Below are 26,312 nucleotides of genomic sequence, written 5' to 3'. Positions count from 1 at the left end.
TCCCTTATCCATAAATCTGACAAGTAAACCATTCCATGCTCCCCTAATTTGCTTATGATATCTCACTTTATGTCTAAATCATGTATCCATTTTGGCCTTATTTTGGTATAAATGTTTGGTTCTAAAAAACAGTACTAAAATTGTCTTCAAATCCCTGAAGAGCCCTCATGTGGCAGAGGGATTTGCTTAGTGTCAGTACCAAAATATAGGTAAAAATATTGGGAGGGAGATTTGAGGCAGAGTAGCATAATAAAAAGTGATTTGGATTTGGAGTTAAGAAAACCTGAGTTCAATTCCTGTTTTTCCCTTGATAAGAAGAATGAGGAACTCTTTGTGCCTCAGTGTCTTAACTGCAAAATGAGGAGAATTGGATTTTGATCTTCTTAAAGTCCTTTTCCTAGACCTACATGTATAATTATGTAAACTCTATTCTGAATCTACTTGGTGACTCAATACAAGAAAGAATTTAGATGCTTCATTAAGGGAGTGGGTAGTTAATTCCCCATAACTAGAAGTATTCAGGAAATGTAGGTGGGTCATTTATCAAAAGATAATCTAGAACATCTTCCAATTTGGGATAGGAGGTTGAGGTTAAATGGTTTACAAAGTCTCTTTTAGCAGTAAGGTTCTAAATTTTCCAATCATATTGTCTGATAATGCTTTTCTCTTTTATGTACAGGGTGTCCCAAAAGTCTTAGTGTAGTTTTCAGTTTTAAAAAAAACTTAATTTTAAAAAATAGCTTAAATGGCTTAAAACTGTACTAACATTTATGGGATATCTTGTACGCCCCACTGTGACAAAATTGGGCATATAAAAATTAGGTTTAACATTCAGATGATTCTGTTTGTAGAAATACATTTTTTCCAGAAGCATCAAATTTGTCAAATTCATAAAAATTTAAATCTGGTAGGAGGGACCTTAGAGACCCCTTGGTCCAGCCCTTCAAACTAAGGAAACTAACTGAAGTGACTGTAGGTTTTAATCTTAGATCCCACTTCTGACTCCAGATCCAGTTCTCTATTTCCTCCTGAAGAGATGCTATCTGTGTTCTGACTTGGCCTTGGAAACTATTCCATTTTGATAGAAGAGAGGTCATTTATTCATTTGACTTTTGGAAAGTTTGTCTGGGATTGAATGAAGCCTGTAGTGGGCTGCCCTGCCCATTCTAATTCCAACTCGCCAGGGATTACTAATAATCAAAAACCCAGAAGCAGTTGATAATTTTACTGGGCCATGACTCACTGGGACTGCCTTGGAATTGCCCTACTCCTGAATTGGAAGAGATTTCCTGGTGAATCATCCACAGTGATTGGAGGCCAAGAGAGTGTGTGTGTGTATGTGTGTGTGTTGGGGAGTGGAGGTAGGAAGGAGGGCGGGGAAGCTTGGCCATGGAATTGTGTAGAATTGAAAAATTTCAGGACTCAGAAACCTTGGCATTAGTTGTGAGAGGACAACAAATGCCATGGATTAGAAGAGAAAGTCTTCCAGGTAAGATGCTGTAGTTTTAAAAGCAGATAGTTTCTTAATTCTGAGGACTGCTCAATCTGGGCAGACAGGAATGGATTATTAGCCATAATTTTCTTTTTTTCTTGGAAGTTGCTTTTGACAGCTATAGGGTAAGGAGCTTTTTATTTTTATTTTATTTTATTTTTTATCAATTCAACAAACATTTATTAAGCACTGACTTCATGCCAGTAGATAGGGGATAGAAAGACAAGGCTTAAATAGTCCTCACCCTAGAGGAGTAAACATTCTCATCTATTCCTGAAGATTTTAAAATGTATTTGTGTTTTAAAGAAATAGCTTGTCTTTAATAGCTAACAAACTTTGTGAACTTCATCCAGGCAGCTGATTTCAAAAAAAGGGAAAGAAAGACAGTGTTTTACTTTGGGAGATCTTGATGCCAGGTTGCTTATTATCCTATTATTCTTTTTTCCTGGATCAGGCAAAAAAAAAATTCTGTCTGGAATCATATTCATTCAAAGTTCCTTCAGTTTCCTTCTCCCATTTCCCCTCCCCAAAGATCTGGTTGATAAAATCAGAAAGATAGACCGCTCCTTAATTTTTAGTTTTATTCAAAAAGGGATGGGGAAGGGTGGGGCTGACTCAGTAAGGCAAGGAGTAGAGGAGGATGAGTTGGCTGGACCAGCTAATCTGGGAAAGACCCGAGATTCCAAAACATATATTCCAACTTGTAATATTCCTACTCTTGCCTCCCTCCCAGCCTATTCTTAATGCAGTAAATTTCCTTTTTTTTTTAATGATTATTTTTCTCTTTCAAGGGCCCATGTGTTCATTTTAACCTGATTAAAACCTGGGTAAACATATATCCCATTTTTCTAGGTGAGAGCCTAGGAAGGGATACAAGGGGGAAGGTACTAGGTCAGGGTAAGTGGGGGCTTTGATTTTCTCTGATCCATTCTTTCTTTGTGTTCTTTTCACCCCTGCCTAGAGGCAAATGGAAGAGATTCTCTGAAACTTCTATAGAAAAGTGATAAACTACAGTAATAGTTCCTTTTCTTATAGTTCCCCCAGTATAGATCTTTCTTTTTTCCCTTAATTCCCTGTTTGTCTCTCCTCCTACCCCATCACAACATCTAGGTTGGAAGCTAGATGAAAATTGTAATTTGTCTTCTGCCTCCCTCCCTCCCTCCTTTCCTTCCTTTCCTCTCTTCCTCTCTCCTTCTGTTCTTTCCTTTCTTCCTTCCTTCCTTCCTTCCTTCCTTCCTTCCTTCCTTCCTTCCTTCCTTCCTTCCTTCCTTCCTTCCTTCCTTCCTTCCTCCCTCTCTTCCTTCCTCCCTCCCTCTCTCCCTCCCTCTCTCCCTCCCTTCCTTCCTTTCTCCCTTCCTCCCTTCCTCCCTTCCTCCCTTCCTCCCTTCCTCCCTCCCTCTCTCTCTCCCTTCTTCTCTCCAAACTGGCTTTCAGTGTCTGAACAGGTGATCTTTTGCACATCTGTGGAGACTACTTCAAAGGGTTAGTGATCCAGGATGCTTTTGATTTGTCATTTGAGAGATAACTATACTCTCTACTTTGACTGAACCCTTCCCCTTTTTGGAATTGTCTCCTGGAATCTGAGGGGCAGGAGCATGCTTGCATTGTGTGCAGCTACTTCATTTGTAGGCAGCAACAACCAGCCCCTCCATTTCCTCTCAAGTGGACGCACCTCCTTGACACTCATAGACCTCTGCCTAGAAGAACTGAGTTGGCATTAAGCTGGCAGAAAAGAATGGGAGTCATTTCAGCCTTTGTTTTGACTGAATTTCTTACACTTAAAAAAAATCTGGATAGATTTTCCATATTCCAAAGCAAGAAAAGAGAGTGGATGTCTCTTCTTAGCAGATGGGCAAATGGAAGGGAGTGAGATAGCATCTGTGACTCAGATTTCTGGTAGAAAATGAGTCCATGGGAGGACTGAACTGAGAAAGGCGGGGTGGGGTCTGCCGGCATTCTCCGTCTCCCAGCTCAGAGGCAGACTTACTCCTGGCCACCATGGGAATGCTGGTGGTACCTTCCTACTGGGCAGCCATTGACTATGGAAGGAATGGCAAGCAAGAAGCCTCTATTAAGCCCTTATTATGTATCAGGTATTCTTGCTGATAAGCTGTGGGGATACCGAGTCAAGCAAAAGGAAAGCCCTGGCATGAAGCTTGCGTTCTAAGACAGCACATAAGATGGAGATGACAATCCAGAGAAAGAAGGGGAAGAGAAAGTACTTGAGTACATGGAGGCCAGATTGGGTTAGGGGCCTAGCTCCAAAATGAGAAAGAATAGAAAGTAGGGAATCACTGAGGGTTTCAGAGGAGTCATAGAAACAAACAATAAGAGCTAACAGTTATGTATCAACTTAGAGTTTACAAAGCCCTTCATGTATATCATCTTAATGATCCTCAATCACCCTATACCATAGGGGCTATTATGATCCTTCTTTAATAGCCGAGAAAAAAACTGAGGCTGATAGAGTATAAGGGAGTTGCTTAACGTCACACAGCTCCTAATTTTCTCAGACAATATTTGACCCTAAATCCTAGAATGTTCACTGTGCCACCTTAAAGTTATGATCTGGCAGCGTTTTCCAGACTAGACTGGAAGAAGGGAAGCCTAGAGTCACTACTGAAATAATTTAGGTGTAAATTGATTGTGGCCCAGATTATTACGGTATCAGTGGAGTGGAAACGAAGGATTCTTTCTCTGAAGAAAGAACTTATTTGACTTAGTAACTTGTTGATATAATGGATAAGGGAAGAGAATAGTCAAAGATGATTCAAAGAGTTTCTGGCTAAGGTGACTGAGAGAATGATAAATCATCCTCCACCAAACAGGAACCAGTCAAACCTGTTGGGTAAAATAGGAAGAGAACAGGGGACCTTAGTGAGCCTTTAGGTGTTTGACGGTATCGATGTTCACGTCTGGCACCACTGGTTGACTCACAGTCAAAGGGAAAGGTAGTGCAAAATTCTTGGTCATATCCATGAGATAATAATGTAAGAAAAGTGCTTTGGAAACCTTAATTACTTTGTCAGTGTAGCTTGCTATTGTTAGTAACAATTTGTGCCCTATTCTATTTTGGGGTATAGCGCTTTGTGAGATAGTGAACTATTTTGTACTAAAGCTTAGAGGAAGAAATCCCTGTATTGGGTAGAAGGCTAGGATCTGTGATCATGGGCCCTTCTAGTTCTAAAGCTCTTAAAATTTCCATGATATCTACTAAGATGATAAACATATAGGTAGTCAGTAGTGGGTGCACCTCAACTACTTAGCAAGCATTTCAAACAGTAGGTGGCTCAGTGACTATACTTTGGTGTTAGGGTGGGCAGTAGCACAGTGTAGAGGAAAGTATTGCATTTGAAATTCAGACTTCTGGGTTTGAATGTTGCCATCAGCCCTTACTAGCTGACTGACCAGTAATGGGCAAGTCACCAAATCTGTAAAATGGGAATAATAAGATAATGTATAGGATATAAAAGCTTACCATCTAAGTGTTAGCTACCATTCTTACCTGGTATGGTCAGTGTTGGGCAGGTAGGTGCAGGATCTGGAGTCAGGAAGACTCGTCTTCCAAGTTCAGGCCTGGTCTCAGGTGCTAGCTGTGTGACCTTGGACTAGTCACTTAATCCTGTTTGCTTCAGTTTCCTCCTCTGTAAAATGAGCTGGAGAAGGAAATGGCTAACCACTTCAGTATCTAAGCCAAGAAAACCCCAAATGAGGTCATGGAGAGTAGGATGTCACCGAAAAATAATTGAACAATGAGTGGTTATCTTCAGAAAGCTTTATTAAAGTATTAGGGGACTTGCAATCATTAGCAAAGCAGGAATACATACTAAATTGTAGATTTGGGTTTTAAGCAGGATGACATTTGAGATCCCAGTGATATAGTTGACTAATGCTACATTTAACTCAAGTCTCTTAAGGGTTCCCTCCAGGTTTCATTTCTCCTTTTCTGCTTTGAGTGTAGATTTCTGGCCAAGCTCACTGTCTGTAAAATAGCCAGATCTTTAACACCATTGGTTTTGATTTTACATTAAGTGAGGAACTAGATAGAGTCTTAATCCCAAAAGCAGAAAAATGTGTGGAAGCCAGACTGGAAACAACAAAGAAGTGGTAATAGGTAGAAGGCCAGTTTGAGTCAGGGAGATCTGTTGCTGACATATCCTGTCTTTATGCCCATGGATTGCAAACTCCTCAGTGCTCTGGCCAATCAGCTCTGTAAGAACGATTTTTTTTTTAATAAGGGGCAGCCCATTCATTCAACAATTCTAGCCAAGTTTGTAGGCAACAATGCACTGCCAAGCACACAAGATTATGCACAGATCAGTGATTGATAGGGACCCATCTAGTCCATCCCCATATTTTGAGGAAACCAAGACAAAAAGAGTGGAATGGGACTTGCCTGAAATCATACCAGGAGCAAGCTTTGAGTGAGAATTTCAACTCAGATCCCATGACTAAGTTTAGTATGTTTATTCTCTTTCAATTGTATCCTGAGCTCTCTATAGGAGGTTTGAAAATCTCTTGTGGATTTTGTTATATTTTTCCCACACTTAACTGACCCTTGGGACTAAGTTAGAGGGAGTTAGGGAGTGGTTAGGTTTTAAATTCTCTGGCACTTTGTAAAAATTTCAGGTTAATTATTTAAAATTAAAAAAAAATTCTTCCAGCCTAATTGCCCTAGTGCAATCACTTGCAGCAGTGAGATAATATTAGAAGGCTGTCTTTTGGGGTAGTTCCATTGTGGACTTGAGATGAAAGGGATGCTAGGAACATATTTTTACTTACTGTCTGCAAAAGGACTTTTGAAAGAGTACTTTTATTGTGATTTGTATTAAATTGATGTCACAGTAGCAACCACTTAAATTCATTAACCTTCATGCATTTGCTGGCTTGCCTTTCTCAGAAATGTGCAGGCTATGGAATGATTAGTTTTCAGGGCTAGATCAGACCCATATAAAACATTGGCGACTGAAAGGTGACCTTCCTTCTCTTCTCTTCACCACAGATATAAACTATTTTACAAGATGAGGGACAGTTGAGTGCAGGGCAGGGCAGGTCTTGCAGGCAAGTAAAAATAAGCTTCCTATCTCACAGAGCACTTTCCCCCCACTTTCTCATAAAGGGCATTTTCCATAGAGCTGACTAGTCCCTCTTGGGATATGTCCTTGAATTTTAATTGGAGGGACTGGTATTAAATAAATAGGCCAGAAAAGTAGCCCTTCTGGGCTCATTTGGGGATCTGTGTTACTCTATATTTGGTTGATCATTATACTGACAGATGTTACCTTTCCCTTATAATTGACCACATCTTTGGCCACATGACTCCTTTGTTACACGATATAACAAAACACCCAGTTTTTGTTTGTTTGTGTATTTTTTGTTGTTGTTTTTTTGGGTCTCTGTGGTTTCATTAAAGGTTCGCTCTTGTTGCTTTGAGGCTATTTTGGTATAATTTTATTCTGAGAATGGAAGGAAGTTTGGCGACCTTTCTTCCCTTCCCCTTCCTGCTGCTATTTCTGGACCTTGAGGATGCTACACAGATACCTCTCCTGCTGATCCAGATTGTGGCTTCCTTCTGACTTAGGAAATAGTCATTGAAAGTTTCTGTGGCTGAAAAAATTCATTAGCCAGCCTGACGCTGAGCTTCTCAGACCTTAGGTTCATAGCGTTGGTGTTGGAAGGGATCTCTGAGGCCCTATAGTTCAAACCCCTTATTCTGTTGATGAAGAACTGATGTCTAGAGAGGGGAAAATTACTTGCCCATGATCATACAATGCAATTGATATCAGAGCTGGGATTCAGATTCAGTTCTGAATCCAGGGCCATCCTTTCTATTGTATTGCATTTTTAGCCCTCAGATCGAAAACATGGAATCTTTAAATGGACCTGGAGTCAGACTGTTAGTGCTTGTCAGAGCTTGCCTTTTTGAGAGCTCAGGGTCACCTCCTTGCTGAGATGAAGCATCAAAATAGGACTTTGTGGAAGTGGTGCTATCTTTATATTTTATGTAATGATGGCTTGTGTTATATATAGTGCTTTATGGGTATGAGCAGCTCTTTAGTCTGCCGATGACTTCTTTGAGGGTCATTCACAACAGTCCTGTAGGGGTGAGGAGAGAGACTCCAAATGGTATAGGACCAGAAAATAGAACCACCTTTTTGGTGAATTGCTTTTACAGATTCAGGTGTGGTTCCTGTTACCTAAGTCACCATCCCACTTGAAACTATTGACATTTAGGTTGCTTTTCTGAATGACTACCTGCTTTCCTTTTCTTATACTCACTTATATGATATTTACCATATTTCTGATATTAGAGGAGGGGGATGATTGATTTGATCTTGAAACACAAAAATAATTCTATCAGTTGATGTCTCTCCTCTATCCCCAAGTTCATTCAGGGAAAGTGAGCAAAGATCAGGAATTACCAATGTCTTATATCCCTTTATTAAATGGCAAAGCACTCCAATATTTTTTCCAATAAAACCCCAAATGAGGTCACAGAGAGTCAGACACAGCTGAAAACAGCTACTTAAGTTTTATTTTCTTGGATTCTTTTATTTTTTGCCTTACTTTATATAAAACTTCCTCTTTATCTTTGAGTGGTTAATATCTTTATCTTATGGAAACATAATAGTTTCCTACATTCATGTACCATCATTTTAGTCATTCTCCACCCACTTCATGGTCGTCTACTTTGTTATTTGTCATTTTCTAAGTCAGTATGCCACCCTCTGGGATCTATTACTAATTGAATTTGACTCCCCTAGTCAAGTATATTATATTGCTCAATATTTTACAGATGAAGGGAATTGAGATTCAAGAAAGATCAAAAACTTAACTGTCAGAGCCAAGCCTTGGATGCCAAGATCTCTATTCTCTTTTCCACTCTACCAGATAACCTGACTTGGCCTTGAATATTTACCCAATCCAGAAAACATTGAGAAGCTCATTTTCACTTTAATATATTTTAGTTGATTTTACTTGTTTTTATATCTTCATTTCTGAATATATCAACATAGCCCATTATACATGTATATATGTAGCATGTATATACATACATATACATGTATACACATACATACGTGTATGTATATATGTGTGTGTGTATGTACATGTAGGTATACCCACATTTATATTTACATATTCTGTATTATCCAGCAAATGAGGCTTGACAGTTAAATGTAAAAAAAAAGGGGGGAAGTAGGTTAACAAAACCTATAACACATGGATTAACTCTCCTAGTCCCCAGTGCCTCAAAGAAGGGAGGGAGATACATTTTCTCACCTTTTCTCCTGGGCCAATTACTTGTTCATTAACATTACACAGCATTCAGTTTTTATTGTTATTGTTTTTTCAGTTTATATTGTTGTGACTTGTGTTTGGGGCAGCTAGGTGGGACAGTTAATAGAGCACTGGAAAAGGAGAACCAGAAAGATTCCTCTTCATGAATTCAAATCTAGCCTCAGACATTCATTAGCTATGTTACTCTGGACAAGTTAATTTAACCGTTTGCCTCAGTCTACTCAGCTGTAAAATGAATTGGAGAAGGAAATGGCAAAACACTCTAATATTTTGCCAGATGAGTCACAGAGAGTCAGATACAACTGAATAATAACAATTTAAGTTTTATTTTCTTGGATTTTTTATTTTTTGCATTTTATATAAAGCTTCCTCTATATCTTTGAGTGGTTAATATCCTTTATCTTATGGCATCTTAATAGTTCCTTACATTCATGTACCATCATTTTAGTCATTCTTCACCCAGTTCATGGTCATCTACTTTGTTTTTCATTCTTTCCTACCACAAAAAAGAGTGAGCAAATTATTTTCTTGGAAGGATTGTTTTCTTATTAACTTTTAGCATGAGGTAGTGTGTCATTGTGGAGAGAAGGCTGGTTTTGGATGTAGGAAAAAACTAGTTTCAGATCTTGCTTTTGACACTTTTTATTGGTGAGACCTGGACAAGCAGGCCTCTCAGTACAGGATTTCTGTATTAGATCATAGGTGTAGGTGTGTTGTGACCTGCTCTGGTGTTTATTCCTAAAATGAACTCCCTTGTAGTGTAGGCCACATTCACTGAAGTAATACTTACAATTGAGTGAGTCATCTTGAGTTAGAAGTAATCCTGGGTTGGGGGGAAAAAAAAGAGCCTGGTAAGGGGACTGTCTGTCTCCCTAAGTTTGGGGAGAATTGTGGGTTGCCTGCAGTATTTATCCATAGAAAGAACACCCATTTAGACCAATAAAATTTCAGGTCTTTGAAGCATTGAAGTAGTTTTTCTCAGTTCATTTTCCTCATTCTGCACTGTTGGATGAAGAATTGATTGTTATTGGCATAAGGACACCTAAAATGTCCATCTCTGAAAGAGAATGTAAGGATGTGTTCAGTTTTATGAAACAAATATCCTGATCTGCCATGGAGTTCAAGAGAAATTTTTCTGTTGTTGTCTCAAGGAATTTCTTGAGGCTGAAGGCCCAGATTTCTTGATTTGTTTTCTGGTGGCTCTTTCCTGCTTTACTTAGGTCCCATTCTTCTCCCCAACACTGTAAATGTTTAACTGAGGTGTCCTTTTGAACTTTCCTAACTTGATCTCAGTTGGTAGGCGGGAAATGAGTGAGTGGGATTATTTATTTATTTGGTATCTGCTCTTTAAAGCTCATGAAGTTCTTTTATAGATCCTAAGTAGAACTTGGCTCATTGTCAATTTAAACCACCATTGTTTTCCTCAAATTTAATCCAAGACACATTTGTTCAGCACCTACGCTGTTTGTGAGAGACAGTGCTGTGTTCCAGAATTGTCATGGTTAGGGGAAGCATTACTCATTGGCTTTGAGGTGACCTTTAAGGATTCTGTAAAGAAAGAGGTACACCTCATACAATGTTTCTGAAAGTGTTGTGGAAGAATATGTGTTTGTGTGGGTATATGTAAGTTGTGTACACATTTATAAACACATATACATATAAATACATATGCATCTATTCACACACACCCATGTAAAATCAATCTTATATTATATTTATCAGTTCTTTCTCTAGGCACAAAAAGGTTATTCCTTCAAAAATGTATCCCAAATTTCTGCTCTGGCCATCCATTGCTGAGTAAGGAAGTTTGTCCCAATGTCATGAAATTTGAGGGCTGGGTATCTAATAAGTTTCTTTCTTTCTTTTTTAATAATTTAAAAATTATTTATTTAAAATTTCCCCTGTAACATTCAAAACAAATTTTTGAGTTCTAAATTCTCTCCCTTATCCTTACCCACAATTAAGAAATCACGTGAAGTTATACAAAACATTTCCATAAAAACCAAGTTGTTAAAGAAAAACTCAATTTCCCATTCTAATAAAAATAAAACCCTCAAGAAAATTAAGTTTTAAAAAAAAAAGAGAAAGAAAGAGAATTCTTTAATCTGTATTTAGACACAATTGGTTCTCTGGTTATGGGTACGATTTTTCATCATAAGTCCTTCAGAGTAGTTGTGAATGATTGCACTACTGAGAATAGCAAAGTCATTCATGGCTGGTCATCTTGGAACATTACTATTATTTTGTGTATAGTACATTTCACTTTGCTTGAATTGATGGAGAACTTTCCAGATTTTTTTCTTTTTCTTTTTCTGTGAGCATCCTGCTCATCATTTCCAAGAGAATAATAATATTCTATCACAAACCCATACCACAGTTTATTGAGTCACTCCCTACTTGATGAGCATCCCCTCAATTTCCAGGGGTTTTTTTGCCCTGAAAAGAATTGCTTGAATATTTTTTGTACATGTAAGTCATTTTTTTTTTCTTTCTTTTTTTTTTAATCTCCTTTAGTATTCATGACTAGTAGTGATGTTTTTAGGTCAAAGTATATACATAAATTTATAGATTACATCTTTTGATCATTTGTCAATTGGGGCATGGCTTTTGTTTTTTATAAATTTGGCCCAGTTCCCACTATGTTTGAGAATGAGGCCTTATCAGAGAAACTTGCTTCTAAATTCTTTTTACATTTACTATTGCTAACTACATTCTCTCTCCTTTCACCCTGCCTTTCCTCAAAAATGTTTTGCTATTGACCACTCCCTCCCCCAATATGCTCTTACTTTTATTGCCTCTACCCCCTCTCCCTTCCAGTATCTCATTTCCTTCCTCTTTTCCTGTAGGGTAAGATAGATTTCTTTACCTCTATTGAGTATATATGTTATTTCCTCTTTGAGCCAATTCTGAGAGTAAGGTTCACTCACTCCCCTTCCCCTTCCCCCCTCTCCCCCACTGTAAAAAGCTTTTTATTGCCTCTTTTTTATGGCATATAATTTGCACCATTCCACTTCTCCCTTTCCTTTTCTCCTAGTACATTCCTCTTTCACCCTGTAATTTCATCATTAAAAAAAAAAAGATATTATTCCCTCCATATTCAACTCACATCTCTGCTTTCTGTCTATACATATTCTTTCTAACTGCTATAATAATGAAAATGTTCTAATGAGTTATAAGTATTCTCCTCCTATATAAGAATGTAAACAGATAAACCTTATTAAGACCCTTATATTACTTTTCTGTTTACCTCCTTATACTTGTCCAGAGTCCTACATTTAAACATCAGATTTTCCATTCACCTCTGGTCTTTTCATCATGAATCCTTGAAAATCTCATTTCACTGAATAATGACTTTTTCCTCCAAAGATTATGCTCAGTTTTGCTGGGTAGGTGATTCTTGATTGTAATCCTAGTTCCATTGCTCTCTGGGATATTATATTCCAAGCTTTTTGGTTCTTTAATATAGATGCTGTTAAATCTTGTGTTATCCTGACTATAGCTCCACTATACTTAAATTGTTTCTTTCTGATGCTTGCAATTTTTTTTCTTTGACCTGGGAGTTCTGGAATTTGGCTATAATATTCCTGGGAGTTTTCATTTTGGGAACTTTTTAGTACATGATTGGTATATTCTTTCAATTCTGTTATATCTTCTGGTTCTTGAATATCAGGACAACTTTCCTTGATAATTCCATGTCCAAGCTTCTTTTTTGATCATGACTTTCAGATAGACTAATAATTTTTAAATTATTTCTTCTGGATCTATTTTCTAGATTAATTTTTCCAATGACATAGTTCACATTTTTTCCTATTTTAATTTTTTTCTTTTGGTTTTGCTTTATTGTGACTCGATTTCTCATAAAGTCACTAGTTTCCTTTTGTTCAATTCTATTTTTTTTTAATCAATTATTTTCCTCAATGAGCTTTTATATCTCCTTTCCCAATTGGCCATTTTTGCTTTTTAAGACATTCTTCTTATTAGCTGTTTACATTTCCATTTGCACCACTCTCAATTCTTTCCCTAATTTTTTCCTCTATCTCTCTATTTTGATTTCCAAAGTCCCTTTTGAGCTCTTCCATGGCCTGAGCCCAATTCTTATTTTTCTCAGTGACTTTGGATGTGGAAACTTTGACTTTGTTATCATCTTCTGAGTGTATATTTTGATGAGAAATTTTTTCTATTGGCTGCTCATTTTCCTAGCCTGCTCCTCAGTTTTTAACTCTGTTAAAGTAGGGCTCTGTTTCTAGGGTGGAGGTATATGTTCTCCAGCTTCAGGGATTTTGTGCAGCTGTTTTCAGAGATCCTGACCACAAACACTCTTTTCTGCTTTGGAGCTGTTAGGAGTGTCCTAACTCTGTGCTAAGCAACAGTGTCCTGCTTTGCTGATCCTCTGGGACTGCACAGGGACTCCCACCCCATTGCCACAGATCCTCTCCGTTGACTTTCCAAGTCTTCCCTGGTGTCCTAGGGCCTAGAGGTCTGGAAGCCTCCAGCTCTGTTGCTGATTCATTGATCCCATCTTGTTGAGCTGGAGTCTGGGCCGGGGTCAGGGCTGGTGTCAGGGCCAGAGCTGGGGCCTGGGCTGTGATGGGGGCTCCCACCTTGGTTCCATAGACTTTTCTGCTGACCTTCCAGGTTCTCTTTGGTGTCTCTGGACTAAGAGGTCTGGAAGCCATCAGTACTGTCCTTGATTCAGAGGTTGGGCTGGGGCCAGGACTGGGGCCCGGCCTGCACCAGGACTGCATGCTGGATTCCCACCCGGGCACAGACCTTGCTTGCTGACCTTCTAAGTTGCTTTCCCTTGGAAAATATTCTATTCTGTCTTTTGGGGTGTTCTGATGCTCTAATAATTTTTTTTAGATTCTTTATTTAAAGGAATTTGGAACATTTGTGGGGAGAGGTTGGGCCAGTTTCTGCCTTTACCTCCATCATATTGGCTCCAATTCCTAGCAAGTTTCTCAAATTTTTTTAAAGAAATTGATTTTAGTAGAAGGCAAATAAATACTGTGCATATTAAAAAAAGAAGAGTATCTGTACTGCCCAAGTAGCCATCAAGTCTTCCCATCATAGTGAAAAACACTAAGATCTCATTGTTGGATTTGTATTTAGTGTCTTTGATGGGCTTATAAAAGAAATAGATAAGGCACTTGATTCTTGGATCTCTCAAAAAGACCCGAGGAGACTTTATTCAGGAATTCCATTAATGTTAACTGTGAATCTGGAGATCTGAATTCTGGTTCCAACTCCAACTATATGTGACCCTGGGTGATGTCCTAGGAATTACTTTTCTCATCTATAAAATGAATTGGCTGGACTATATTTTCTTTTAAGATCTCCTTCACGTGACAATGTGCTGTGATCCTTAGATGATGATTAATATAATTTATACTGGGTAGGTGGTCGCTTAATCCATTTGCCTCAGTTTCCTCATCTGTAAAATGAGCTGGAGAAGGAAATGGCAAACTGCTTCAGTATTTTTGCCCAGAAAACTCTAAATGGAAACACAGAATCGGACAAGACTAAAAGACTGAACAACAGCCACAACTGTTCTGCTCTAGTTAATGAAGACAGTTAATTATTTCTTAATCCTTGTTCCTTTTGGAAAGCCATCTTGGAATCTGTTTCCCCCTTACTTGTGTCTGGCATTGGGAGGGAGCCCAGTGCTCAGACTGCCATGCCTCCCCCCTTTCCCAATCTGTTACCAACTCTAGTAAATTCACACAATTGAACCATTTCCTTCATTTAAATTTCACGAAGTGACTCACTGACTAGCTGGTTATAAGATTCTTTTTACTATTTTGGGCTCACTTTTGACCTCCTCGGAGTTTGGGGAATAGACTGGGGGGGATGGAAGTTTGAGTGATCTATGCTTTTAAATTTTATTTGTTGACTCTTTTTTTCTTTCTTTCTGTATAGGCCCTGTTCTCCAAAAGATGCACTATTACAGATATTCTAATGCTGAAGTCAGCTGTTGGTACAAGTATCTTCTATTCAGCTACAACATTGTCTTCTGGGTGAGTGTAAGAAGAATCTGATGGGGCTTTCTCTCCTAGTTGACTCTCAGAGTTTGGCTAAGAATGTAGAGAAGTTGACTTCATTCTGATTGGAAGGGAATGTTGAAAGTAGCTCTACTTTTTAGATAGTATTTATAGAATAAATAATAAAGATAGTTTTCAACATTTATTTTTATAAAACTTTGTGTTCCAAATTTTTCTTCTTCCCTTCCTTACTCCTCCCCTCCCAAGACTGTAAGTAACATGATGTAGGTTAAATATATGTGCAATTCTTTTAAACCGTATTTCCATACTTGATGTATTGTGTAAGAAAAATCAGATTAAAAGAGAATAAACCATGAGAAAGGAAAAAAAAGCCAAGTAAACAAACAACAAAAGGTGAAAATAGTATGCTTTGATCCATATTCAGTCTCCATAGTTCTCTCTCTGAATGCAGATGGCATTTTCCATCCCAGATTTATTGGAATTGTCTTGGATCACCAAATTATTGAAAAGAGCCAAGTCCCTCACAGTTGATCATCACATAATTTTGTTACTGTGTGCAATGTTCTCTTGGTTCTTCTCACTCCACTTAGCATCAGTTAATGTAAGTGAAAGTCGCTCTTTTAAAGGTTCAGGAAATGCCTTAAAAGGCCACTTATTAACTTCTTTCTTCAGTGTTCATGCTTTCCATCTGAACTGGAAAGTAGATGAAAGAAGAAGGAAATTCATTAAAGATTACTTCATTTTTCTATATCTAAAATTTTTCTACAAATGACTCTTGATAACCTGTTGTTATTTCAGTGCTTTTTTTTGGCTGAGGCACTTGGAGTTAAGTGATTTACCCAGGGTCACACAGCTAGGAAGTGTTAAGTGTCTGAGGCCCGATTTGAACTCAGGTCCTCCTAACTTCAGGGTTGGTACTCTATCCACTGTGCCACCTAGCTGTCCTGTTACAGTGCTTTTAATAAAAAGTGCTTAGGAAGTTGAGATAGTGAAAATGTAATGGTTCAGAAGGAGTCTGGGTGTTTTATAGGACTGAATTTGGACATCAAGGAAGGTATATTATGAGCTAAAGAAGACCTTTGACCCTGGAGAAAAGAGTTCTACTTTCCTTCATGTTAGTGGCCCCAAGTTAGACCTACTCTGTTACAATACCTCCATATATAGTATTCGGTGCCATAGAATTATGGGACGGTTTAGTGAGAAAACTCTTTTGGAGCTGGGTTCAGATCATAACTCTGTCTCTTAACTTCCTTATGTGACCCTAGAAAAATCACCTAAGATCTGGCGTCCTCCATTTCCTCATCTTTAATTGAGCTGGTCAATCCTGAGGTCTCTTCCAAATCTAAATCCATAATCCTATAAATTTCTTTAACCACCAGTCTCATTCTCCCTCCTGACACTGGTATTTTTGACTCTTAAACATGGATTACTCTTCTGAGAGCAGGAAATAATTTCTAACTTGAGAACATGACTAGTCCACTGTTGATTGGGTGTAGCATTTAAGAAAAAATGTTTTCCCAGCAGTGCCTTCTGAGATGGTGGGACTATAATCTCAAAATTACAGTGCTTTGACATCTCAGTGGTAATTAAAGAAACCACACCACCCACCACCATGTTTTAGTGTGATTTCCATGGGTGGTTGACACTTAGATCAGCCCTGGCCTTCTGATCTTTCTTATATACATACAGCAGCATATTACTCCATAATATTCATGCTGTCTGATGCAGTTAAAATTTTTTTTCATCTTGTTCAACTCTGGCTGCATACATATTTTCCATCCCCCTGCAGAATCCTGGTCATCTGTTTTTTAAGACTTTGAAGTTATTTTTCCTCCTTTTCCTTTTATGCCGTCTCTTGGCTCCTTGAGCCTTGTACTAGGTTTACCAAGTAACACATTTGAAGCATCAAATTTAGATAGCTCAAATTCATTACTCTGAAATTATAGCAGGTCTAGTTGGTGATTGAAGGTGGCTGCAATGTTATCAGTGTTCTGCAGAATTGGAAATGTATTTGACTGAGAGTTAATCATTTTTCAAGTTAGCATGCGATGTTAGGACTCAGAAGTTAAGGAATAAGCTAGCAGGGCTTTGGAAATGACAGTACTGAGAGATTTGGCCTTTTCCAGAGACAGTGATGGCAGTAGCCCTGTTAGATTCATAATAATCTGTTGTCTTAATCTGTGGGAATACAGAGCAGGGGCTAATTGGATGTCCTGTTTTGGGGGGTGTGGGAGGGTAGTGTGGAATAGTGTTGAAAAGGAGCAAAATTGCAGAAGCTGGGGAAACTGCATTGGATTGGAGTGAGAAGCCCTGTGTTCAAATTCTAGCTTATTTAAACTAAGCCTTAGGTTTCTCCTCTATATAGTAGACTGACCTTCCTTCTTCGTCTTAATTAATAATCCTAGAATGTCCTCCAAGTTCCTACAGTTCCAACCTTAAATCTATGGATCTGTGGTCATCCTTAGAAAGTGAAGTAGAATTAGGGATAGTAGAAAGAGCCACAGATTTGAACTCTTGAATTTAAGTTTTGAACTTGGGTACTAAACCAGCTATGTAAGCTTGGCTTACTTAGGTTTGTTAGATCTCAGTTTCCTCACCCGCAAAATGGGGCTAATATTCACTGTACTTTGTTATTGGGCAATTCCAGACTGAAGAAAAGGATGGAGAAAATATTTTGCATGCCATGAGCATGTCCCCTTGTTCCCTTCCCAGAGGTGGTTGTAAAGCCTGCCACTGGATAATTGTAAGATTACATGAATAAAGAGGTAAATATGCTTTGGAACAAGTTTTAAAAGTAACCTAGAAATTGTAAACCTTTTCCTTCAGTAGATAGGTAGGATCATAGATTCAGATCTGGAAGGGACCTTAGACATCTCTTATTACAACCTGTTCGTTTTACTGAGGAAGAAACTAAGACTTGGGGAAATTAGGTGACTTTTCCAAGATCAAACCAATAATAAATGGCAGAGCTGAGATTTAAATTCCGAGTTCTGATCCCAAATCCAGTACTTTTTTTCCATTCTACTTTATTTGCCTCAATTTCTGTTAACTCTTACTTGAGTCCTGCCATCTCAGTCCTGTCTCACTTCAATGAGGGGATATGATCTCCAGGATGGCTCTTCCCTCCAATAATTAGCTAATCATAACCTCTCTTCTGTTTGGTTAGATGACTTTGGAAGGGGATGGTGGCTGAAAAATATCCTCATGTGGCCAACTCACTGAGAAACCTCTCTGAATTGAGTTGCCCTTCAGACTAAGACAGACAAACAAACATACAGACAGACATTGACTATCTCTTACTCTATGTCTGGGTTGTACTAGGGCTTGTATTCTTCTGTGAAGCCAGAATTGGCTCTCTGTTTTGATGAGACATCAAATGAAGACTTGATTATATGTTATTAGGAGAGATCATCTTTTGGTGTAATTGTGGATCATTGGTGCTGAGAAGTTTAGTCTTAACCAGATAGGTAGTTCAGTTTTAACCAGATGGGTTGTTTTTTTAAAGGTGACATATTCCTTGGGGCAACTTACTGTATCCTAGGGCTGTTAGACAGTTGATCTCTGGTATTGTGAAAAGAACTCTGGTCTGGGAATTTCAAGGAGTGGATTTGATGTCTGGCTCTGTTACTTTGAGGCTACTTACCTCAGAGGTGTGTCAGGTCACTCCTGAATTCAAGTCTTTAGCTTGAGCATTGAACTAACTGTGTGATCTTGTTTAATGTTGCTAATGTTCTTTCTAGATTTGAATTTCTTTCACTAGGCTGATTTCTGCTATCTTTTCTACCTCTGAAGCCTATCATTCCTTATTTTTTACTTCTTTGCCCACTTTAAAAAAATCACCTCTATGTTAACACTGAATTTTATTTAGCCAGCATTTAAATTTCACATTTAGCCAGGGAATTACTGGGGAAATGTATTGGGAAGAAAGAGAAGATAATTGAGAGATTAAGGTGTCCTTTTAACTTTCCTGATTCTATTCAGTGAACTGACTCTTCTGTCCTTCAGTTCAGCTGATGTCTGACTGTATTGCTACTTTCTTCACCAGAGATTAGCTAAATTAAACAATAATCAGACTGAACTCTTTCTTGGACATGTTTCAGAGATTGAAATAGTTGATAAAAGGAGAGGACCTTTCTTCAAGAGCACTAAATGAGAACTAGTAAATAATTAAATTTGTTATCATGATATGATTTTCAGTGTTAGTATTCAGGGTTTATAACTTGTGTTGCCATAAACATGCCAGAGTGAGAATATATATCAGCTTGTTTCTCTGAGTAGTGCAACTTATTAACACAGGGAGATGGCAAAATATTTATTTCCAGTAAAGTATTTATTAATGTCCTACTGTATGCTAGGCGTTGTGCTAAGGACTAGGGTTCCAAAGAATAGTCCTTAGTTCATGAAGGGCTAACGAGGTAGACATTGTGCAATTATATAGAAACAAATAAGTATCTGAAGCTGAATTTGAACTTGGTCTTTTTGATTCCAACTGTAGTGTTCTGACCCATTGGGTCACCTAATTGCCTCATGATGATGAGGAAAAGTACTAGCATTAAGGAAGATCAAAAAAGGTAAAATTTTAATTGGTACCCAAAGGAATCCAGAGAAGTCAGGAGGCAGATGAGGAGGAAGAAATTCCAGGCATGGGGTGGGGGGACAGCCAGTAAAAAAGCTCAGTGTTGGGAAGTAGTATAAAGAACAGCAAGGAAGCCACTGTCACTCTATTCTAGAGTAGGTCAGAAGATTGGAAAAGGGGGAGAATTCCAGCTTATGAAGAGCTTTGATGCCAGGATTAAAAAAAAAAAATCCTGGACATAATAAAGGGCCTATTGGGGTTTGTTAAGTAAAGAGAGGGGACACAGTCAGATCTGTTATTTAGGAAGAGCATTTGGCAGCAGGGAGGAGGATGAACTGAACTGAGAAAATAGGGAGAAACTGAAAGACCAGCTAGCAGACATTTGTAATAATCCAGACATGAGGTGGGAAGGGCTTGCTTCAGAGTGGTGATGAGAGGACAGAAAAGGGAATATCTGAGAGATATTAAAAAGGTAGAAATGACAGAATTTGATAATTGATTGGAGATGAGGACTAGAAGAGAAAATGAGCAATCAAAGATCATTTTTGAACCCAGATGACTGGGAGAATGGTGGTATCCTTAATGGTAAGGAGAGTGCAAGGAGCAGGGAAAGGTTTGGGAAGAAAGGTGAATTCATTTTTGTATGTATTGAGTTTAAGATGTCTATGGGACATCTATTTAGAGATATCTCCTGGACAGTTGGAGATATGGGATCAGGGATAGGTTAGATTTGTACAAATAGAACTAAGAATCATCTGAGTAGAGATGATAATTGAATCCAAGGGAGCTGATGCATTCATTAAATAAATAGTGTAAAGGGAGAAAAGAAAAGGATCCAGGACAAGGTCTTGGGGGGCTTCTACTTTTAGTGAATATTGAGGATGCAGCAAAGGAGATTGAAAGTAGAAGTCAGACAGGTAGAAGAAGCAAAGGGAAACCAATGTTATTATACTCTTGAGAGAAGAGGGTATCAAGATGAAGGAGATTGATTACTAGTGTTAAAAATCAAAAAAGGGGCAGCTAAGTGGTGCAGTGAATAGAGTACCAGCCCTGAAGTCAGGAGGACCTGAGTTCAAATTTGGTCTCAGACACTTAACACTTCTTAGTTGTGTGACCTGGGCAGGTCACTTAACCCCAGTTGCCTCAGCAAAAAAAAAAAAAATCAAAAAGAAGTCCAAGAGGAGGATGACTGAGAAAAGACTGTTTGTTACATCTGGCAGTTAAAAAATTACTGGTAACTTTGTGGAGAGCTGTTTTACTTGAGGAATGAAGTTGGAAACTCTACTGCTGAGTGGAGGTTCCTATTGTAGGTAGCCTTCTCAGAGGTATTTAGCTACAAAAACAAAGAGATAGGCTCAACAGGGATTTTTGAGGATAAGGGAGACATGGTAATGTTTTTAGGGAGTAGGAAAGCACCCAGCGTACAGGGAAGGATTGAAAATTAATAAGAGAGTGAAGATGGTAAAGCAAACAATAGATGGAAATTATAGGATGGGACCGAATATAGAAGACTTTGCCTTGGCAAAGAGAAAGTTCACATCTTCATATGAAATAAGAGTTGATAAAGCCAATTGAGTTTTTGTTTTTCTGCATATTAACTTTTGGTTAAGTCCAGTGCATGAGACAAGCATATAATTATATTAAATCATTGATTTAAAGCTGAAAGGCATCTTAGAAATCTTTGAGTACAATTCCTTTATTTACACATGAGAAAACAGCCCTAGGAGAGATGAGTTTTTCATACACAGGTAAGTATCAAAGCCAAGTTTTCAATTTCAGTCTCCTGACTTCAGAGTCAGTTTTTTTCTTTTTCTTTTTTTTTTTTGCTACACTGAATCTTATTTAGACCAACTCCTTCTGTATGTCAGCAGGTGTTAATTTTTTTTTTTATATATTTTTGTATTTAATAGTATATTATTATTTTCAGTTACATGCAAAGATAATTCATTTTTACAAGATTTTGAATTCCATATTTTTCTCCCTATTCCCCTTCTTTGTCCCTCCTATGAGCAAGCAGATTGATATAGATATGTACAATCATATTAAACATATTTTCACATTAGTCATGTTGTAAAAGAAGAATCAAAACAAAAGAGAAAAACCACAAGAAAGAAAAATTTAAAAACCCACTGAAAATAATATGCTTTGATCTGCATTCAGATTCCATAGTTCTTTCCTTTGGATGTGGACAGCATTTTCCTTCGAGAGTGTTTTAGAATATCTTGTGGATCACTATGTTGCTGAGAAGAGCTGTCTATTATAGTTGATCATCACACTGTTTCACTGTTACTGTGCACAATTTTCTTGTGGTTCTGCTCTCTTCATTCAGCATCAGTTCATATAAGTCTTTCCAGGCTTTTCTCAGCAAGTATTTTTGTTTATAAAAGATCACAGATAGATGAAATTTATTCATAATTCAGATCCTGTAATCTCATATCCAAGTTATATAGAAAATTTAAGTAAACATAAGATCAAGAGCTATTTCCCTATAAACAAATAGATAAAAGCTATAAAATCTAATTTTCAAAAGGAGAAATAATACCAACAGTCATATAAAAGAATGATCCAAAGCACCATCAGTAAGAGAAATGCAAATTAAACCAACTGAAATTTCTCAGCTCATGTGTATTAGGCTTAGAAAAATTCCAATGATAATTATTGAACATCATGTGGGGAGTTGGGTACATCAGTGTACTCCTGGTGATTCTGTGACTTGGTCCATTTCCAATCGAGAAAGGAATAAGTATTTATATAATGCTCCAGATACTATCAGCAAGTATTAAGTACCCAATATGTGTTAGGCATTGGGGATAGACATACGGAGAATGAAATGATCCTTCTTCAAATGGAGCTTATTGTTGTAATTGGAAACTTAGATCTGAGAAGACACACTTATTCTTAGTATTTAGAGCTAGGAGAGCCTTAGAAGCCATTTTATTTAACCTTCTCATTTCTAATGGGAGGTCCAGAGAGATAGGACTCTTTCAAGATCAAATCCATGCTTTCCATTATTCCATATTGCCTTGTAGTCTTTGAAGCAGACAATCCAAACCACTTATATTGAGTTCCAACTTTGGATTAATTTCAGGTTTTGTTTGTACATGGGTTCTGGTATTTTCCCTGTCATTAACTAGCCGTGTGACCCCAAACAAGATACTTGATTTCCCTTGAGCCTCCCTTTTCTCATCTGTGAAATGAAATTTTGGCCTAAATGATCCTTAAGGGTCCTTTCCAGCTGTACTGTTCTCTGATTCTATTTCTCTAATCCCATTTTGTGGCCTTGTGATGCCGAGCAGAGATGAGAGTGATCAGGCCATATGATGCAGAGCTCAGGTCCCTGTTGACATTTGCTTAGGACTGTGGGACTTGGACTATTGGAGATGTCAGTACTGAGTACTCTGGGAGAAGGCTACATTATATATTTTCTGGGCTTGGGTACTTTGGGCATCCTAGCTTACAGGTCTGTGTGGAATAGTGGCCCTGCTTCCATCTGTTGGAACTAAATGTGAAATGAGGGGAAATTAAAATGCTTCACATTTTCCATCAGCCACTGACCAAAAATAAAAAAAAAGATGCTATATTTTTTGTCCTGCATCCCAGTGTTTCCACATCCAAGCAGACTCAGAGGCAGATGCTCCAAATGCTTAATTGGAGAATCCATTAAAAGTTGGAGAGGTATCATTTTCTGTCTGTTTCTGAGGGCTGTCACCTCAGCCACTTGAGTGTAAACCTTCACTGATGCAGTGCATTCATCCATAGGCAATATTTTTCAAAAGAGCCACAATTATTACTTTTGGGGACAGATAGTGAGTAATTGCCCACTGATTAAGTATTCTGAGTAAAGGTCCTATTGAAGTAGCTTTGATAAGTAAATATATGATTAGCAACCATTTATATATGAATAATTGGTATGTCCTAATATAAAAAGGCAACCAAAAAAAACCCAACCTTTATAGGTTAAACATATCTCACTCGTTTTATTTGCACTTTTAATTTTCCTTAAAAATCCTTTTTTCATAGATAGTACAAAGGTAAACTTCAGGGAATTCTTATTTCCATTAATGGGGCTCTGAATTAATGAGGTTTCACAATGTCAGGATATAATTCTAAAGAAGGAATTATTTTTCTCTCTCACATTTAGGGCTTTCAAGTACTCTTGGTTTTGTAAAGACCACCTTTCACTTGTATGTATTTTTATATATTGGGACCTCAAATAGTGCATCAGTTTATTCTTTCCGCAAATATCTGAGTGTCTATTGAGAACAAGAATCATGAACTTTATATTTTTAGCCTAGACAGAACCTGGTGGAGAGTCCATTTAATGATTACTGTGAATTCTGAATAGTTGGTTAGCATTTATGTAATAATGCTTTATATCATTTGATCTTCAAAAAAACCCTGGGAGGTAGAGCTATTATTAATCACCATTTTGCAGATGAGGAAACTGATATTGATGAAAGTTAAGTGACTTGACCAGTAGCACATAGCTAAGTGACTTAGGTTAAATTTGAACTTGGCTCTTCCTGACTCTAAGTCCAGTGTTATTAGGGTATAGCATTCCCCCACTTAGCTGACAGTCACAGACTTGTACCCTCTCAGAAGAGGGAGGGCACTGTTTGTTATCAGTCTCTCCCTGGCCAGGAGTCAATTCAGTAATCATTTATTAAGTATTTCTCTGTTCAGAGCACCTCACCACATGCTGGATAATTGGATGTCTAATCTTTACTTCATGACTGACCTTCAGAGATGGGAAAGTCATTCTTTCCCAAGGCAGACTATTCCACTTTGGATATCTAATTTTTCAGAAATTCTTCTTATCGTTGAGCTTATATCTGCCTCTGTAACTTCCCCCATTAATCCTGGCTCTGTCCTTTGGGGCTAAGAAATAACAAATCTAATCCCTCTTTCACATAGAACCCTTCAGGTATTTGAAATCAGCTGTCATTTCTGTGCTTTTTTTCTTCCCTTCCTTCTCTTCCATCCTCTCACCCCCCACCCCCAATCTCCTTGATCTGTATTAAATACATTAAAATACATTTTATGTAATTTTTTTGTATCATCTAAATTTCTCCTGACATCCTTAACCTCCTGACATCTCCTTCCTTAACCTCTCCCAAGGAGCCATCTCAGTAAAGACATTTTTATTAGATTGTTAGCCCATTGAGGTCAGGGACTGTTTTTTTAACCTCTTTTTGTACCCCCAGTGCTTAGCACAGTGCCTGGTATCAAGTAGGTATTTAATAAGTATTTACTGATTGATGATTAAAGAAAAATAAGACAGACAAACCAGCAAATCCCAACAATACATTGAAAAAATATCACTAAATACAGTATTCCACACCAAGGACCCCAGCTTTTTCAAGGAGTTGTCTTAGGAGTTCTTATGTCTGTAGCCCATGGTCCTCCAACCACACCTCTTCCATAAGGTTTCAGATTTCAGCATCCTTCTGGTACCATTTTCCACCTTGTCAATGTCATCTTACTTAATTTGTAGCGTCCAAAACCCAATAGGACATGGTATTTATATCCACCTATTTTTGGATTGGCCAGTATGGTCAATTATATGTGGAGTGTATCCTTTTTTCTTTCTTTTAATGTAGTTTATGGTTGCATTATCAAGGGAGCCACACTCTGTGTGCTGAGTCTGTATCAATGGACAGAGAGATAAACTTGAATTCTCATTGTTGGTGAAGTCAGGGATCTATCTTCTCCCTTCTCTCCCATTCCCCCCACCTCTCAAGAGAATAGACCAGAGTACATTGAAGGGAACTGGAGTAACGTTGGTCCTTTAATAGTGACTGACCCTGCCCATGGATAGCCCTTGTCACTTTTGTTCCTTTAGAAAGCAAGATTCCTGGGTGGGGCTGGCCCATTGTCACTGTTTGGTGTAGTGGCTTAGGGATTTTGTTGGCTTATCTCGCTGGACTCAGTTTCCTCTCCCTGTGCCCCCCAGAGCTCTTGTCTTCCTGAGGCGTCTCCCCTATTTTCTGTTGGGTAAGTCCCCTTTGAGCCTGGGGTGAGCATACATACACTATTGCCGTGTTAGGCACCTAAAATCTGCCCCCAAAATTCTCATGTCCCAGAAAACTATAAGCCAGTGCTTAGTTTCCTTGGATCCCAGTAAGTATCCGTTGAATCATGCTGAACAACTTCATGATTTTGCCTTGCTTTGGAAGCCTAGATCAAAAGCATCATACCCATGAAAACGGAACATGATAGTTCACTGTGGTTTTCTAAAGCTCATTGAGAGAGAGATCTTGTCCTTATTTTGTAACCTTTGCAGTGTAATGCAGGAGAAACTGAGGCAGGAGAGAGATTAGAGAGTTTTAATATTTTTATTAATGGGAGAGTAAGATTGACTGGACAGGACTCTCCTCTCAGATTATCCAGTCAGACAGAGATAAAGATATACTGGGACCAAGGAATCCATATTGGTCCCAGGGCTGGGGGAGTCCAGCATACAATTGCCAGCCGCCATACTCCAGCAATGAATGGAGGAACCTCTAACCTTTAAGTACCTTTTTGGAGACAAAGAAGAGAAAGGGAGGGAAAGTTTTTATCAGGGAGGGAAGCCATAAAACCCTAAAAAATCCGGAGACAAAGAAGTAAAGATATGGTGGGTTATCTTGGAATATTTTAAGGGATATTGTAAATCCATAAAAGAGTCTGGAGATCTACTCTTTTATCTTGCTAATTTATAAGAGATTGAGACAGAACAGTTCAGGAAACTGAGACACGGGAAACTCGTACCGGGAAACTGAGTCAGGACAGTTAAAGAGAACTGTGGATTTTGTTGGCTTATCTTGCTGGGCCCAGTTTCCTCCCCCTGTGCCCCCCAGAGCTCTTGTCTTCCTGAGGCGTCTCCCCTATTTTCTGTTGGGTAAGTCCCCTTTGAGCCTGGGGTGAGCATACACACACTATTGCCGTGTTAGGCACCTAAAATCTG

General features: G+C 38.3%; 1 protein-coding gene across 2 annotated transcripts in view; it reads left to right on the top strand.

The window, feature by feature from the left end:
* Positions 1 to 26,312, top strand: part of TSPAN14 (tetraspanin 14) — a 91,101-nt gene that overhangs the window by 37,855 nt on the left and 26,934 nt on the right. For both annotated transcript variants that reach the window (XM_051981973.1, XM_051981972.1), the window contains one exon: positions 14,708 to 14,805. In XM_051981973.1, coding sequence (XP_051837933.1) covers positions 14,725 to 14,805 — 81 coding nt within the window. In that variant the 5' untranslated portion in view covers positions 14,708 to 14,724. The remainder of the gene's footprint in view (positions 1 to 14,707; positions 14,806 to 26,312) is intronic.

The sequence above is a fragment of the Antechinus flavipes genome, chromosome 2, assembly GCF_016432865.1.
Source record: "Antechinus flavipes isolate AdamAnt ecotype Samford, QLD, Australia chromosome 2, AdamAnt_v2, whole genome shotgun sequence".
Taxonomy (NCBI): Eukaryota; Metazoa; Chordata; class Mammalia; order Dasyuromorphia; family Dasyuridae; genus Antechinus; species Antechinus flavipes.
This window is presented reverse-complemented; position numbering and strand designations above follow the sequence as displayed.